Genomic DNA, 14,943 nt, shown 5'->3' with positions numbered 1-14,943 from the left:
ATGATCCTGTTCTCGTTAATGATAGTTTTCCAAATGAACAATTGGCTGTAATAAAGGTGAGCTCGCGAGACAGTCCTTGGTATGCTGATTATGCTAACTTTATTGTTTCCAAGTACTTGCCTCCAACCTTTTCAGCTCAGCAGAGGAGGAAATTCTTTTATGACTTGAGGCATTATTTCTGGGATGACCCACACTTATATAAAGAAGGAGTGGATGGTATTATGCGAAGGTGTGTTCCCGAATATGAACAACAAGAAATATTGAGTAAATGTCATGGTAGTGCTTATGGAGGACATCACGCCGGAGATAGAACTGCACAAAAGGTTCTACAATCAGGTTTTTATTGGCCAACTCTCTTCAAAGATGCAAGGAAGTTTATTTTATCTTGTGATGAATGTCAAAGGGTTGGTAATATCTCCAGATGCAATGAAATGCCTATGAATTATACTCTTGTTATTGAACCGTTTGATTGTTGGAGATTTGACTTCATGGGACCTTTTCCCTCTTCAAAAGGTAACACTCATATACTTGTTGCTGTTGATTATGTTACTAAATGGGTGGAAGCCATACCTACAAAAAGTGCTGATGGTGAGACCTCATTAAAAATGCTTTTAGATGTTATTTTTCCTAGATTTGGAGTACCTAGATATATTATGACCGATGGAGGTTCTCATTTTATTCATGGAGGTTTTAGAAAAACTCTTGCTAAGTATGGTATTAATCATAGAATTGCTTCCGCTTATCACCCTCAAAGTAGTGGTCAAGTAGAATTATCAAATAGAGAAATTAAATCTATCTTGCGGAAAACCGTTAATAAATCTAGAAAGAATTGGGCTAGTAAATTGAAAGACGCACTATGGGCTTATAGAACTGCTTATAAAAACCCCATGGGAATGTCACCTTATAAAATGGTTTACGGAAAAGCTTGTCATCTACCTTTAGAACTAGAACACAAAGCTTATCGGGTTGTTAGAGAATTAAATAAAGATCCTAAACTTGCCGGTGATAAGAGGTTGCTACAATTAAGTTCTCTAGATGAATGGAGAAGTGAAGCTTATGAAAATGCTAAACTCTTTAAAGAAAAAGTTAAAAAATGGCATGATAGAAGGATCATCAAAAGAGAGTTTAATATTGGGGATAAAGTCCTATTGTATCGGTCTCGTCTCGGATTCTTTGCGGGGAAATTACTCTCGAAATGGGAAGGACCATATGTTGTTGAGGAGGTGTATCGTTCGGGAGCAATTAAAATTAGCTCTCTCCAAGGCAATGCTACGCAAGTGGTGAATGGACAAAGACTCAAGCATTATATCTCGGGTGATTCTTATAATGTTGATGTTGATATTATTCAAGTGGAAACACCGGAAGCTTTCATCAAAGGACAAATTGACAGTCCGCCAGAACTCGGCTTTGAATAGGTAACAGTACTGGTAATGAAAAGTTCGCGATTTACTTTCCGAATATTATTTTTGCTGTTTTTGGAAAATATGAAAAATTACGAGATCGAAACGGAGTGGAAAAGACGCACGAGGGGGTGCCACCACAGGCCGGCGCGGCCTGGCCTGGGCCCGCGCCGCCCTGTGGTCTGGCCGCCTCGTTGCCCCTTTCCGACTCTAGTTCGATCTGGTACTTTCCGTTTGTTCTGAAATTTTTTATTATAAAATCCCCCGGACCCCTGGAGGTCCGTATATCGTTTTCTCGACGTGTTTTGTTTCGAGCTGTTTCTGCCAGGATTTGTTTTAGATCTAGAGCCATCATGTCTTCGTCGGGAACTCCGGAGGACAGCTCCTGCAAGGATGTTGGCAACTTGTACATGGAGGAGCTGAGGATGCACCCAAAGGAGTTAATGCTCGTCGAGGGGAACTGCAGATCAAAGATGTTCGGGGTCCCAAAGGCGAAGGAAGCTTGGAAGACGAGGATGGAGAAGCTAGAACAAGAGGTTTTCAATTACAAGAAGATGGCCGAGCGTGAAGTGGATATCTTCCACAAGATTGTGTCTGAACTCATTGCTGAACACGAGAAGGAAACTGCAAAGTTATGGGGCGACATCCTCTCACTTCACGACACCACCAACAAACTCCAAGCTCAACTCTATGACATTCATAATCAGAACTGTGAGTATGAAAACAGGTTTAAACATATAAGCCGTGCTACTAGTTTCAGGATTCCCGAGACCAAGATGTCATTTGTTGATGGAGAGCCTTTATCTTGGAAGTCTGAAGACGGGAATTCATCACCACCATCACCAAAGGAGTAATTCATCATCGGTATTGGCATCCCCTTGGTTTGTTCCAAGCTTGGGGGAGTGCCGTGGTATCACATTATCATTACCTTTTACTTTTTATTATCAAGTAGTGTCATATCATGAGTAGGGAAGTTATCGTATAAGATGGGTTGCAGTGTGGAAGTATCTCTCCTTTAGTTAGCCTATGTATCCCTTGGTGTGAGTTATCGTTATGGAATATTAATGAGAAGTCTTATCATTTACATTTTGCACACCTTATTTTAGTTTGCAATTTCTATTATATGATTGATCTTGATTTTAGTGTTGGTACCACTTTGGGAGCATTGAGTTAATCTATTTGGTTTTGGCAAGCTTAGCAATGGTCAATAGCAACAACACTTTGAGTTTAAGAAGAATAGAGGAAGTACATGTAGAAGATATTATTATCTTTCTTATCAGTTCTTAGCTTAGTATTCTAAAGTTAAAACTGTTTGTGCTTACAAGTAGGATGCATGATTGTTTCTATCACATGTATATTTGTTTGTTTCCCTCAACTCTTATGCTTGCTAATTAACCTTGCTAGCCAAAGACCTGTACTGAGAGGGAATACTTCTCGTGCATCCAAACCTGAACCCAAACCTATGTCATTTGTGTCCACCATATCTACCTACTCGCATGGTATTTTCTGCCATTCCAAGTAAATACTTCATGTGCTACCTTTAAACAATTCAAAACTTATTACTCTTTATTTGTGTCAATGTTTTATAGCTCATGAGGAAGTATGTGGTGTTTTATCTTTCGATCTTGTTAGGCAGCCTCCACTAATGGACTAGTGGCTTCATCCACTTATCCTATAATTTTGCAATAAGAGTCGGCAACGGGGTTCCCAGCCCCAATTAATCAACTTTCATTAATAATTCTCTTCACATGTTTTGCCCTGATTCATCGTTAAGCAATTTAATTTTGCAATAGACACTCCTCCATGGTATGAGATTGTTGGAAGGCACCCGATGATTCGGTTAGCCATGGCTTGTGTAAGCAAAGGTTGGGGGAGTGTCATCCTTAAATAAACTAAAGTACATGTGTAAACAAAAGAGAAGAGGGATGATCTATCTTCGTTGGTAGAGATAACGTCCTTCATGGGAGCCGCTCTTTGGAGGTCTCGTTTGGCAAGGGGGTTAGAGTACCCGCTACCGATCGTTGACAACAACAAACACCTCTCAAAACTTTACTTTTATTCTCTTTATATGATTTCAAAACTGAAAAAGCTCTAGCACATGATTTAATCCCTGCTTCCCTCTCGCGAAGGGCTTGTCTTTTACTTTATGTTGAGTCGAGTAAACCTATTTCCCTCCATCTCAAGCAAGCATTTGAGTTGTTGTGATCAAACTATTATATTGTGATTTGCTTCATCATGTCTTTACTCTTTCTTGTTTAGTACAAGTTTTACCTGAATGAATATAGCTTTGAAAGTCATCAATGATTAATATGATTGAGTATGCAAGTTTACCATAAGTTTTTAATATGAGAGCGCTGCTCAATAGATAAGTATAATCTGTTAAATGTTCTCTGACCAAGAACAAAGTTTGCCATCACCAATTATGATCTCTTATGCACCTTTATTTGTGATTACCTTATACTTGTTTCAAGATTGAGTTATATGAGGAAGTTGTTTACTATAATGTCTTGTGTGAATGAATATGATGCTTCTTGTCCGTATTCTATTTATCGACTCTTCACTCCATAAACATGTGGACCTGTTTACAGAGTTCAGTTTCGCTTGGGGACAAGCGAAGTCTAAGCTTGGGGGGAGTTGATACGTCCAATTTGCATCACTATTTTATATCATAATTTGCTGTTATTCATTGATATATTTCATATTGGGACACAATACTTATGTTATTTCATCTATTTTGCATGTTTCATGATTATTTGGGGATCGAGCACCGGAGCCAGGATTCTGCTGGAAAAAGCACCGTCAGGATGCAATATTTCGGAAGATCAACTGCGGAAGGAAGTTTTACCAAAAATCCTATTTTTCCGGATGACGGAGGAAGCCGGAAGGGGGAGCCAGCCTGGACCCGGGGTGGGCCCACACCATAGGGTGGCGCGGCCCATGGCTCGGCCGCGCCACCATGTGGTGTGGAGCCCCCTCGGCCCCTTTCGCCTCCTTTTCTTCGCGAAACCCTTCGTCCCGAAGACGGAAGCCACGAGAGGAATCCTCACGAAGGGTTATAGCCGCCTCGCGGGGCGGAGAACACCGGAGAGAAAAGAGCTCTCCGGCGGGCGGGAATCCGCCGGGGAAATTCCCTCCCGGAGGGGAAATCGACGCCATCGTCACCGTCATCGAGCTGGACATCATCTCCATCACCATCATCATCATCTCCACCATCATCACCGCCATCTCCACCGCTGGACATCGTCACCGCTGTAGCAATTTGGGTTTGATCTTGATTGTTTGCTAGGGAAACTCTCCCGATACCGATTTCTACTTGTTGTTGATGCTATAGAGTGAAACCATTGAACCAAGGTCTATGTTCAGATTGTTATTCATCATCATATCACCTCTGATCATGTTCCATATGATGTCTCGTGAGTAGTTCGTTTAGTTCTTGAGGACATGGGTGAAGTCTAAATGCTAGTAGTGAATTATGGTTGAGTAATATTCAATGTTATGATATTTAAGTTGTGGTGTTATTCTTCTAGTGGTGTCGTGTGAACGTCGACTACACGACACTTCACCATTTATGGGCCTAGGGAAATGCATCTTGTACTCGTTTGCCAATTGCGGGGTTGCCGGAGTGACGAAACCTAAACCCCGTTGGTATATCGATGCGGGAGGGATCGCAGGATCTCGAGTTTAAGGTCTGTGGTTAGATTTATCTTAATTACTTTCTTGTAGTTGCGGATGCTTGCAAGGGGTATAATCACAAGTATGTATTAGTCCTAGGAAGGGCGGTACATTAGCATAGGTTCACCCACACAACACTTATCAAAACAATGAAGATTAATCAGCTGTATGTAGCGAAAGCACTAGACTAAAATCCCGTGTGTCCTCGAGAACATTTTGTCATTATAAGTAAACAAACCGGCTTGTCCTTTGTGCTAAAAAGGATTGGGCCACTCGCTGCAATTATTTCTCTCGCATTTTACTTACTCGTACTTTATTCATCTGTTACATCAAAACCCCCTGAATACTTGTCTGTGAGCATTTACAGTGAATCCTTCATCGGAACTGCTTGTCAACACCTTCTGTTCCTCGTTGGGATCGACATTCTTACTTATCGAAGATACTACGATACACCCCCTATACTTGTGGGTCATCAGGCACCTCTGGTGCTCCTTTTCTCGAGGTTCACAAAGCCGTCCGTCGGCGATGGAGCTGCTTCTACCTCGGCTTCGTTGGTTTCCGTCTCTCCCTCTCTTGGTGCTCAATTTGCCGGTGCCGGAGTTGGGCGGCGGGTCGGATCTGGTGGTGCAGAATTCCCCAAGGACTTCTTTGTAGTTTCTTCTTTTCAGAGGGGCTTTTCTGCAACGTGTACGGGTTTACGTGTCCTTCTGGACCGTTCTGTTCTGTGCGTACGTGTTCTGTACTCTGGTTTGTCTATGACTTAATATATACGTATACCTATCAAAAAAAAAAAAACTAGAGAGTGGTGCTCTCGCAGCAAAGAAAACATAGTGAGCGGATGGCCGCAAATTAGTGTTCCCGATCAACTAGTACCCGGTGACGAGATCGGCCTTGGACGAGTTGACTCGGTGAATTTGCATAACCAAATTACATTTCAAAACATGCACCCCACACGTCAGTGTCACACGAGTGGAAAGAACACAAAAAAAGAACACACCGCTCGCTCTTGTCAGTGCCTCTGCCTACTACACTGCATAATTGCACGTACACGAGTTGCGTGTCACGTCAAAGGGCCTACCAACAACTTAGCTACTGGCGAGAATCCCACGAGGCCGGCGATGGCATCGACGACGCCGTCCTCACCGTGGCGGTGACCGACGAGGCGGTGGTCGCCGACGACAGGCGCGGCGAGGAGACCTGCTTGATGACGACGTTCGGGAGAGGGCTGCGCATCCGCCGCTCCTGCTCCTTGACCAGCTCCGCGGCCAGCGCGTCAACCTTCTCGGCGTTCGTCCTGTCCGACAGCCTCCGCCCGCGGAAGAGCACCGACTCCACGTTCCGCTGCGAGAGCATCGCTCCGGCCGCCGCGGCCGCCGTCTGTGCGTGCAGAGAGGTGAGTTCGGTGCTGGCCTGTACGCGCACGTAGTTGCTGTCGCTGGCGTGGCCGAACGCCATGGCGACGGCCTCGTCGACCATGTCCGCGACGCCCTGGGCGGTGACGCGCGCCAGCTCGTCCCGCGACGGCGAGCGCGTCGGCATCGGCGTGTTCCAGCCGTTTCCACCGGAGGAGGTGGTGGATGACGCGCCGGTGCCGATAGAGAGAACGAGAATGTCGTCCATGCCGGCGGCGAGCGGGAACTCCTGCTTGTTGTGGAGGACGTGCGTGATGGCCGCGGAGGCCGGGTTGCCCATGGCCGCCACGGCCCCGGACGCGGCGGCAATGGCCGTGCGCCCGTCCACGGACCTGACGGCGGCCGCGGCGCCGGCGGCGGCGCAGGTGGCCGCGCAGACGTCGCTGAGGCGGAAGTCGAAGCTGTCGCTCTCGACGGCGTCGGCGCGGGAGAACACGAAGGGCGCGCCCGTGGCGAGGTCGTAGCAGGGCACGAGGACCGGCGCCACGGTGTCCCTGCCGAGCGTCGCGTCGCCGAACACCCGCCGGAAGGACTTGTCCCCCTTCCGCGCGTTGCCACCGCGGAGCAGCCTCGCCAGCCCGCGGCGCCGGCCGCCCCAGTCCTTCCCGACGCTCCCGGCCACGAAGGCGAGCGCCTCCTCGGCCGTGTACCGCGGGCGGCCGTCGGCGCCCTTGAGGAACAGCATGGCCGCGAGCACGCCGCCGGCTCCGGAGCCCGCGGCCAGGTCGAAGAAGTCGGCGACGCGCGCGTCGGGGTCGCCGGCTTGCCGGCGCAGCCCTGCCTCGAGCCTCGCGAGCGCGGCGGCGGCGAGCAGCGCGTCCCCCGCGCCCGCCCCGCATCCGTCGATGGCCAGCACGCGGACACGCCCGTCGTTGGCACCGCGGAACGGCGTGCCCGGGCCGGAGAGGCAGCCGGCAGCTCCACCGGCGCCAAACAAGAACTTGCTCTCCAGCAGGGAGAAGATCTCGTAGCTGAGCTTGTCGACGTCCATGGCAAGCGGCGACGCCATCGGCTCTGTTGCAGCTGCTAGCAGCGAAAAGCAATTGAAGCTAGCTTACTTGTTCTACCTGACACTGTGTGCAATCGAGTCGATGTTGATAGTGCTCGGAGTGCGATGCGTCCAGTGAGTCCAAGTGGAGCCATTATATACACAGCGGAGCAGGCAGCAGAGACAGCCACGTGTCCGACGTACGTACATGGCGCGCAAGCGAGGGAAGCTCGGCGCAGGGTTTAACTAAACCAGCGACGCCCGACAGCTCGGTACGGACGCGCCGCGGCCGTCAGCCGCGCGATCGACGGCGGCGATGCGAGCGCGCGCGCGCGCGAAGGCCGCAGGAAGCGTCGCTGTCCTCCCGCCGCGGGATCCCGGCGCGGCACGCGGCCGACGGGAAGCTTCGCCGCGGACACCGCGCGCGCGTGCGGGGCGCGCGTGGACCGCCGGCTGTCAGACGGTGATTGGACGACGGGGGCCCGGTCACCGACGGTGCCGGGAGGGAGACAGCGGCTGACCCTCGGCGATCCGGCGGATCGCGCCACGGCGGACGGGGCCCGGATGACAGGCAGGCGGCATCCCACTGCCACACTGGAGTGGAGCAAGTACGTCGTTCGTACAGGTCGTCAGAGTTTAATGGCGAGCGTCGGCGCCGGATCTGGGAGCGCCACCGCACCGCCGCTGTCGACGTACGTACGTGGATTTCTTTTTTTCACGGCGCACGTGAGGGAAATGTACTATCACTTCACTGTGCAGGTGACAAGTACGGCCCCGTACAGGTACAGCGCGAGTAGATCCGGCAGCTCGATCACCGGCGGTAGATTCGGCCGCACGTGCCCTACTGGTGTTCATGTTCGTGTTCTGCTGGCTTTTCACTTGGATCAGAGCAAGTGGTACGGCAGCAAGATCCGATCCACGTACGGTGCCCTCCCTCCTCCACTGCGCCATGCAGGCCGGCACGTACGCCCACGGATCTACCGTCTCACATCGCCGGAGTTATGGCGTCGGCCATGGCGTACTTGCCGACGCACGGCGAATGCTTCGACATAACTCCCTCACAGCCAGGCATATAGCATGGCAGGACCCACCCCACCTCCAAGTGGCATTCTTCAGCTCCTCCTCTTGTAACTGTAAAAGATAAGCCGGCATTGTCAAGTGCTCTTCTTCATCAGGGTCGGCATTGGCTTCCTTTTACATGAATCATTGGCTTCCTTTTACATGAATCATAGATCATCATCTCGTCGTCGATATCTATAGTCTATGAATCAAACAATGGAGCAATCAATCAACCGAATGGCGGCCTAGAGAAACAAAAAATCTAGATATGAAGCATACCGAGGCAAAACTACCTCCTCCCGTCCCTCCCGTGTCGCCCCCGCGTGGCGGCCGGGGGGAACCCTACCGCGCCACTGCCACTCCCCCCCTCTCCCCCTCCCCTCCCTCATCGCCGCCAGGGGGCGCGGTCAGGCAAAGTCTGGCCGGCGGTGGTGGGTGGGATTTCTTCGTCCTCTCGCGCGCAGGGGTCGAGCGTGGGTCGCCTTCCTCGGGCCAGGGCACGACCCTATTGTCGAGGGCCTCGATGGTGGTGCCTTGCCTCGGCTCGGTGGCGGCATGACGGATGACGAGGCGGTGGGAGCCCTGCCGGCGGCGGAGGGAGGGGTGGGGGTGGGCTGTAGGGGCAAACCCTAGGTCCCCTTCTCCTCGCCTCTCGGCGGCCGGCAGTGGAGGGGTGGCGTTCGGCTGCAGCGGTGCCCAGGCGTGTGCGGTGTCTCTGGACTACGCGATCTACTTGGTGTCTCCGGCGACAACCATGGCCAGCCTGGGATGGTCGCCGGCGTGGGGGCCCGACCTGAATAAATGTGGCGGTCCTAGGGTCTCTCTTGGACGAAGATGAAGACTTGTCGGAGGCCTTCCCTTCATGATCTGGCCGGAGTGTTGAGTTCCGGAAGGCGCCGCCGGCGAATGTAACAATGCTTCTATTGCCTGAGTTCGCTGGATCGGTGGTATTCAGTTGTACGCACCCATGCTTTTATTCCGACCGTTTGGTTCTAGAGGGAGCTGCGTGAAGCTCTTTTCTGTGTTGACACCAAGTGACAACTGATCCATAGTGAAGTCAGAAGAAGAGAATATCATGAAGGCCGGATCAGAGAACTAGCTAATGGAGGTTCAAGTCTTTGCGCTGTTGAGGGGCTTGCTTGGTGTTCCGGACTTCGCAGCAGTGGTATGAAAGTGGGGACGGCAGCACATGTGAAGTTCAGAGTCTTACCTTTAAGGCCTTAACTGGTTGTACCTGGCAATGTCCTTGTTGAAGGCATTGTTTTGAGAGCGTAGACTATCTTCAGGGTGAAAACCTAAGATCTTTGATCGGGCGACGATAGCGATGTTGCACTGTTCCCTTCTTGCAGGCTTCGCTTTTGAAGAGTCTGATTTCAGTTGTTGTTTTGGTGGTGGATGTATTACTGTTGCTAGGGCTAGGATACTATAGCGGGACTTTTATTTCTTAGTTTTCTTTTTCTCTTTTTTGGCTGTGTGCATCTGTAACGTTATTAGGGCATTGCATTGTTGCAGAGGCTGGGTGTAATTGGTATCCTTCGATATTAATATATTCCCTTTAACGAAAATAAAAACCGTGGCAAAACGACCGAACACCCTACGTACAGGCCAGCTACGCGAGGTCTGCGCAAGTCGAGAGGAGCAACGAGAGGGGGAGCCGAGCTGGTGGTCAACGACCAGCGATTGGTGTAGTAGCCGTTGTACTACCGACGTCGAGATGGGGGCACTGGCACCGACAGTGGTGATTCGGCGGGGGTTGGAGATACCCAGAGCCGGGGAGAGGCGTGTAGGGGGGAGAGCAGGCTAGGCCGCTAGCTAGTGACACCCACTTGTCGGTATCATATGCGATGGCTGCTTCGGCTTCTATCCGGCGTCCCTAGCCCGCCGATGTAGATCGGATTGGCCTTGTGGCGCCGAACAGTTTTTGGGCCGCATCGAACCCAAGCCTTCTTTAGAGTCCGTGGTTTGGACTTGTTTTTATGTCCAACAACTTCTTTAGATGGAGGCGCGACTAAAGATGCTCTTTGAGTAGTATCTCCTAGAGCAAAATTATCATATGATGAGATTTTAGTGGACAATATATTCCACATTGGGGCTTAGGGCCTTGTTGGGTCTGTTTTCAAGGGTTAGTCTACTCCCATTTCTCTGCCTACTCAGGAAGTAACTATCATGAGATGATTTGACTCGGTTCGCCAAGTTGTCTATTGGATGCTCATGGATTCAGACAACATTTTGAATTGATTGATAAACAAATAGAATCGACCTCTACAATATTATAAGATGTTCTATGTAATGATTTTTTGAGGAAAATGGGAGATCTACAAATCAAGGTAGGGTTATCATCGGATGATTTGATTCGGTTCGCCAAGTTTTCTATTGGGACTAATGGATAGAAGTTGAAAACGATTTATTGACTAATGGACGTTGATCACTACAAAGTCACAAAATGTAGTATTGTCTATGTGGATGTATCTACGCACTATTCAGCTACATACATGTAGATTTAGACAAATCTAAGACATTTATTTACAGACGGAGGAGGAAGTACTTCGCTATGATAATAGGCTGATGGAGTAGTACTCCTACTATATTTTGATTTTTGGGGGAAAATGTGAGATCTGACAAACCAAGGTAGGGTTACAATCCACATCTATAATATCTATAAAGTTGATCCCCACTAACTACATTAAATGTTTGCAAGCTGCTCTTACAGTGAGCCACATCACCTCAAAATATTGCAGCCTTTTGATCAAAGTTAGACACATTAGATTTTCTCAGCAAACAACACACAGGCCATTAGTTTGATCGACCAGTGCCCCACTTCCACGGTTCCACCTCCACGTTCTCTTCCTCTTCTTCAACTGTAGTGCTAGAATGCTAACGGCTGACGACGCTCCGCTTCTTGACCCACCTTGCTTCCTTCACATTAATATTTTCGTGTTGTTTGGTATCCTATCGTCTTCCTTCAGTTACTCCTTGACGTTCCAGCTCTTAGTTACGTGTCAAATGTAAACTATTTAATCCCCTGGAGCGCCTCCATCACAACTTGACCCTGGCAGAATGAAGCTACACAGATCATCACAACCAGCATAACCTCTCATGGTGCCTCCTTTGTTCCTTTCTCGCTACCACCATTTTTGCATGTCAGCGTCGCCGACCTTTCTCCATCTACTATACCGTATCCGGTGTACGTGGCCACTGCCGAATCATGGCGGTGAGCCGGTGACGACCTACGCCTTTCATTCAACTCGATTCGGCAAGCTAGGATGAGGGGCATGACAAGAGGATCAGGGATCTGTGCGCCATTACCCGCGCCCCCGAGAGATCCTTCATCAACTAATCGTCATCTCACGGATCCGACGAAAAGCCGAGTAAGTACATGCAAATATCTCATGGGCGTCTCCACAGAAGACCTTTTGGAGCAATCCTCGATCGCAAGTTGTTATTAGGTGTATATTCTGAAGCAAGGCCAAGAGTCGGCTCTCGGATGCAGGCATGACAACATCCTCTGCCCTGGCAAGATACTCCTCATGCATGCCTTCTTCTCCATTAATGAGCAGGAGCAGCTTGCTAATCCCTTTCAAAAAATACTAAGCAATCAAGATTTGCTAAGACGACTAAGAGCTACTACGTAGCAAGAAGTGCTGCCTCGACCAGCACACCCACCCGCAGTACCTGGTGCGAGGCACGTGCTGCCTCTCTCCCCATTCGTGTTGTCTACAGCTGTTTTGTTTTTCCTAATTCCATCTCATATTCTCATTCCATGTGTATATTTGCAGTTGATTTTCAGTATAGGGGCAGACCTTTCTCACCTCCTCTGATCATCTGTGATGTTGGATTGTTGGTGTGGTGTTGTGTGAACAAATTGGTCAAACAGGTACAATGCCCACTGATCAACATAGTGTCTCAGACCCTCAGTTATAAAGTAATGATATTAGCAAGAAATTTTTATCTATTTTAATAAATATATTTTAAAGGTATGTTTTCATAGGTGCTGAACTATATCAGCACATTCTCATATACATACGTCCATACTCACATACAACAATAGAGTATTACTTTTTTCGCAAATGACTATCAATATTTATTTATAACCTTTTAGGTATTCTCAAATTCCCGCTGCAACGCGCGGGGAATCCACTAGTTATTGATGAGATGCGGTACGCATTGGGCAGTGCGGTCCATGGTCCCAAAACGACACCACCAGCTAGCACACCTAGGCTAAACAGAGCAAGTTCATGTGCTACATAGCTTAATTTGATTTATGTTACAGTGTTTTATCTCAACATCTCCAACGTCATTGCTGGCCTCTTATATACCCTCTTCAACGAGAAAGCCAAGCTGAAAGCTCATTACGGGTCAATCCGTATTGCCTGCCATGCCGTTAAGTATGTTTCCACATTCTGGCATCTTTCATCCTCTCTTCGTACCGACGCCAGCCAGGCTAGAGTCATTCCTGAACTGAATGCTGAGTACGTCCACATTCATGCCAAGATATTTTTCTTGTACGGCACGAGGTTTTTCTCGATTCGATCGGCCGGCCGGCTGCAACAGCTGAAGCCAGAGATCGCGGCAGCACCCTGAATTTGGGTTCATGCATGTGCAGCTGGCTTGTGGTTGCGAAATTAACAAGTGTTGAGTGGTTGAAGCTGCTAGGCGCCGCTCGGACATATAGACCTCCCGCCGGATACACATACTCTACGTAGATTGGTGGTTGCTCTGCTCCTTCTCCGAGCTTTCGTTCCTCAAGTCGTCAACACACGAGACGAAAGAAACAACAAAACATACGGCGCAGGACGCACACGTGCAACTGAAATTTAGATGTTAAGCTACGCTAAAGCCAGCCCTTGGCCAACTGGCCTTGTCATCCATGCCACTTAAAGGTGCCTCTGCCGGCGCCACCTGGAAACGGAACCAGCCGGCCAAGAAGACTACTTTGCCTATGCCTAACGTTTCGACCGTCTTCTTGGTTCACACTCTTTTAGACAATATGTTCACTGATAGCTCGTTTGGCTTCCATCATTTGGGGCTGAAATCCAAGAATTCAATTGCTATTTCAATAAAAATACTTGTCTAGCTGCCACGGAATTCAATTGTGAATTTCATGGTTTCCATTACATGCGTAACTTAATTTCTTCCGGTACCCTGTCATTTCTATGGATTTGCCTGTTAAAATGATATCATCTATATGTCATTTCATTTACTTCCAAATGAAATGAAACAATGGGTGTCAAATGAGATCTAAAAGATTTTCAGGATAATATGAAGGAAACTTTGTCAATGCAGCAAGCTAGTACAAATAGTGAACCTAGTCTGCAAAAGCAAGATGATGAAGCATGCATTATACACACCAAAAAAAGATTAAAAAAAATACCGCCCACGTTGTCACCTTCAAAAAAGACACGATCCCATGTATCTTAGTGTAATAGCTAAAATACACATTCCACAACCAATAGGAAGAAGAAATTACATTCGACAGCATACGGCAAAGCGAGCCACTAAATCTCGATGAACTGGGGGTCTACAATCCAAGTTATCCACCTGATGATGAAGATGAAACTCCCCCCCCCCCCTGTCGTAAAAGTTGATCCCTACAAGCATGAGAGTAGAAAACAAATGAAACACCCTCGGTCGTCGCCTTAACCATCATGGGGAATTAATCGCAAGTTTAGAACCATCATTCAGGTGGGAGGGTTATGGGGTTTAATTGCAAAAACTTCTCTTCTTTTCGGGTTATGTACTAGTGTATACGTAATGGTTGAACGATACGAAAACCGCTAGTTGTTATGATGTGTGTGCGTGGTTGATACGGGTGGTCAAGGATATCTTTATTCAACATAGATAGCAGTATAATCTTCAGATCGGTAATTTATCGCCCACCCCCCCCCCCCCACCACCCATTGGGCTTCCTAGTAGGTGTTCCTGACTATGTGCAAAATATGGGACCGCCACACGCATCAAGACCAAACAAACCGTTGTGCCTTCAGAAGCTTGATCCGATTGGCCATTGTTGCCTCGTGCCGTCTCATGGCACCTTTCTAAGTGTCGGTGATTCTGCACCATACTCGACCAATTTCCTGCAAAATTATGACACAGTGAATTTGTTAGGAAAAAAGACAGGGATGGACCAGATAGGCAATATACACATAACGAGATGGTATTGCGCAAATGTTTCATAGTTGAATTTAACAGGGGCAGAAATTCCATTATGGCAGATATTTGAAGATCTCATGTGTCTCGTGGAGCCATAGTCTAGAAAGTGGAGAAGCAAAGATAGCGATGCGCCAGGTCAACTAAAGATGGTAGCGCTAATCTAAAAAGAAAATTATACTCCGTATCACTTGGTATATCTGCTAGAGCCCCAGGTCATTTATCACGGTATCTACTAGACTGCTACTCCGTACAGCTACGGGGG

General features: G+C 48.4%; 1 protein-coding gene across 1 annotated transcript; it reads right to left on the bottom strand.

Annotated features, from left to right (window-relative positions):
- Nucleotides 1-6,035: 6,035 nt before the first annotated feature.
- Nucleotides 6,036-7,576, bottom strand: LOC124699443 (patatin-like protein 3). Its single transcript, XM_047231743.1, has one exon. The coding sequence runs from the start codon at nt 7,491-7,493 to the stop codon at nt 6,162-6,164; it is 1,332 nt and encodes a 443-aa protein (XP_047087699.1). The 5' UTR covers nt 7,494-7,576; the 3' UTR covers nt 6,036-6,161.
- Nucleotides 7,577-14,943: the final 7,367 nt, after the last annotated feature.

The sequence above is a fragment of the Lolium rigidum genome, chromosome 3 (assembly GCF_022539505.1).
Source record: "Lolium rigidum isolate FL_2022 chromosome 3, APGP_CSIRO_Lrig_0.1, whole genome shotgun sequence".
NCBI classification, from domain to species: Eukaryota; Viridiplantae; Streptophyta; class Magnoliopsida; order Poales; family Poaceae; genus Lolium; species Lolium rigidum.
Note: the sequence above shows the minus strand (reverse complement) of the source record. Positions and strands in the feature narration are given on the sequence as shown.

What these genes read in the sequence shown, in the direction of transcription:
- LOC124699443 (XM_047231743.1), bottom strand. Translation starts at nt 7,493, where the DNA reads ATGGCGTCGCCGCTTGCCATGGACGTCGACAAGCTCAGCTACGAGATC.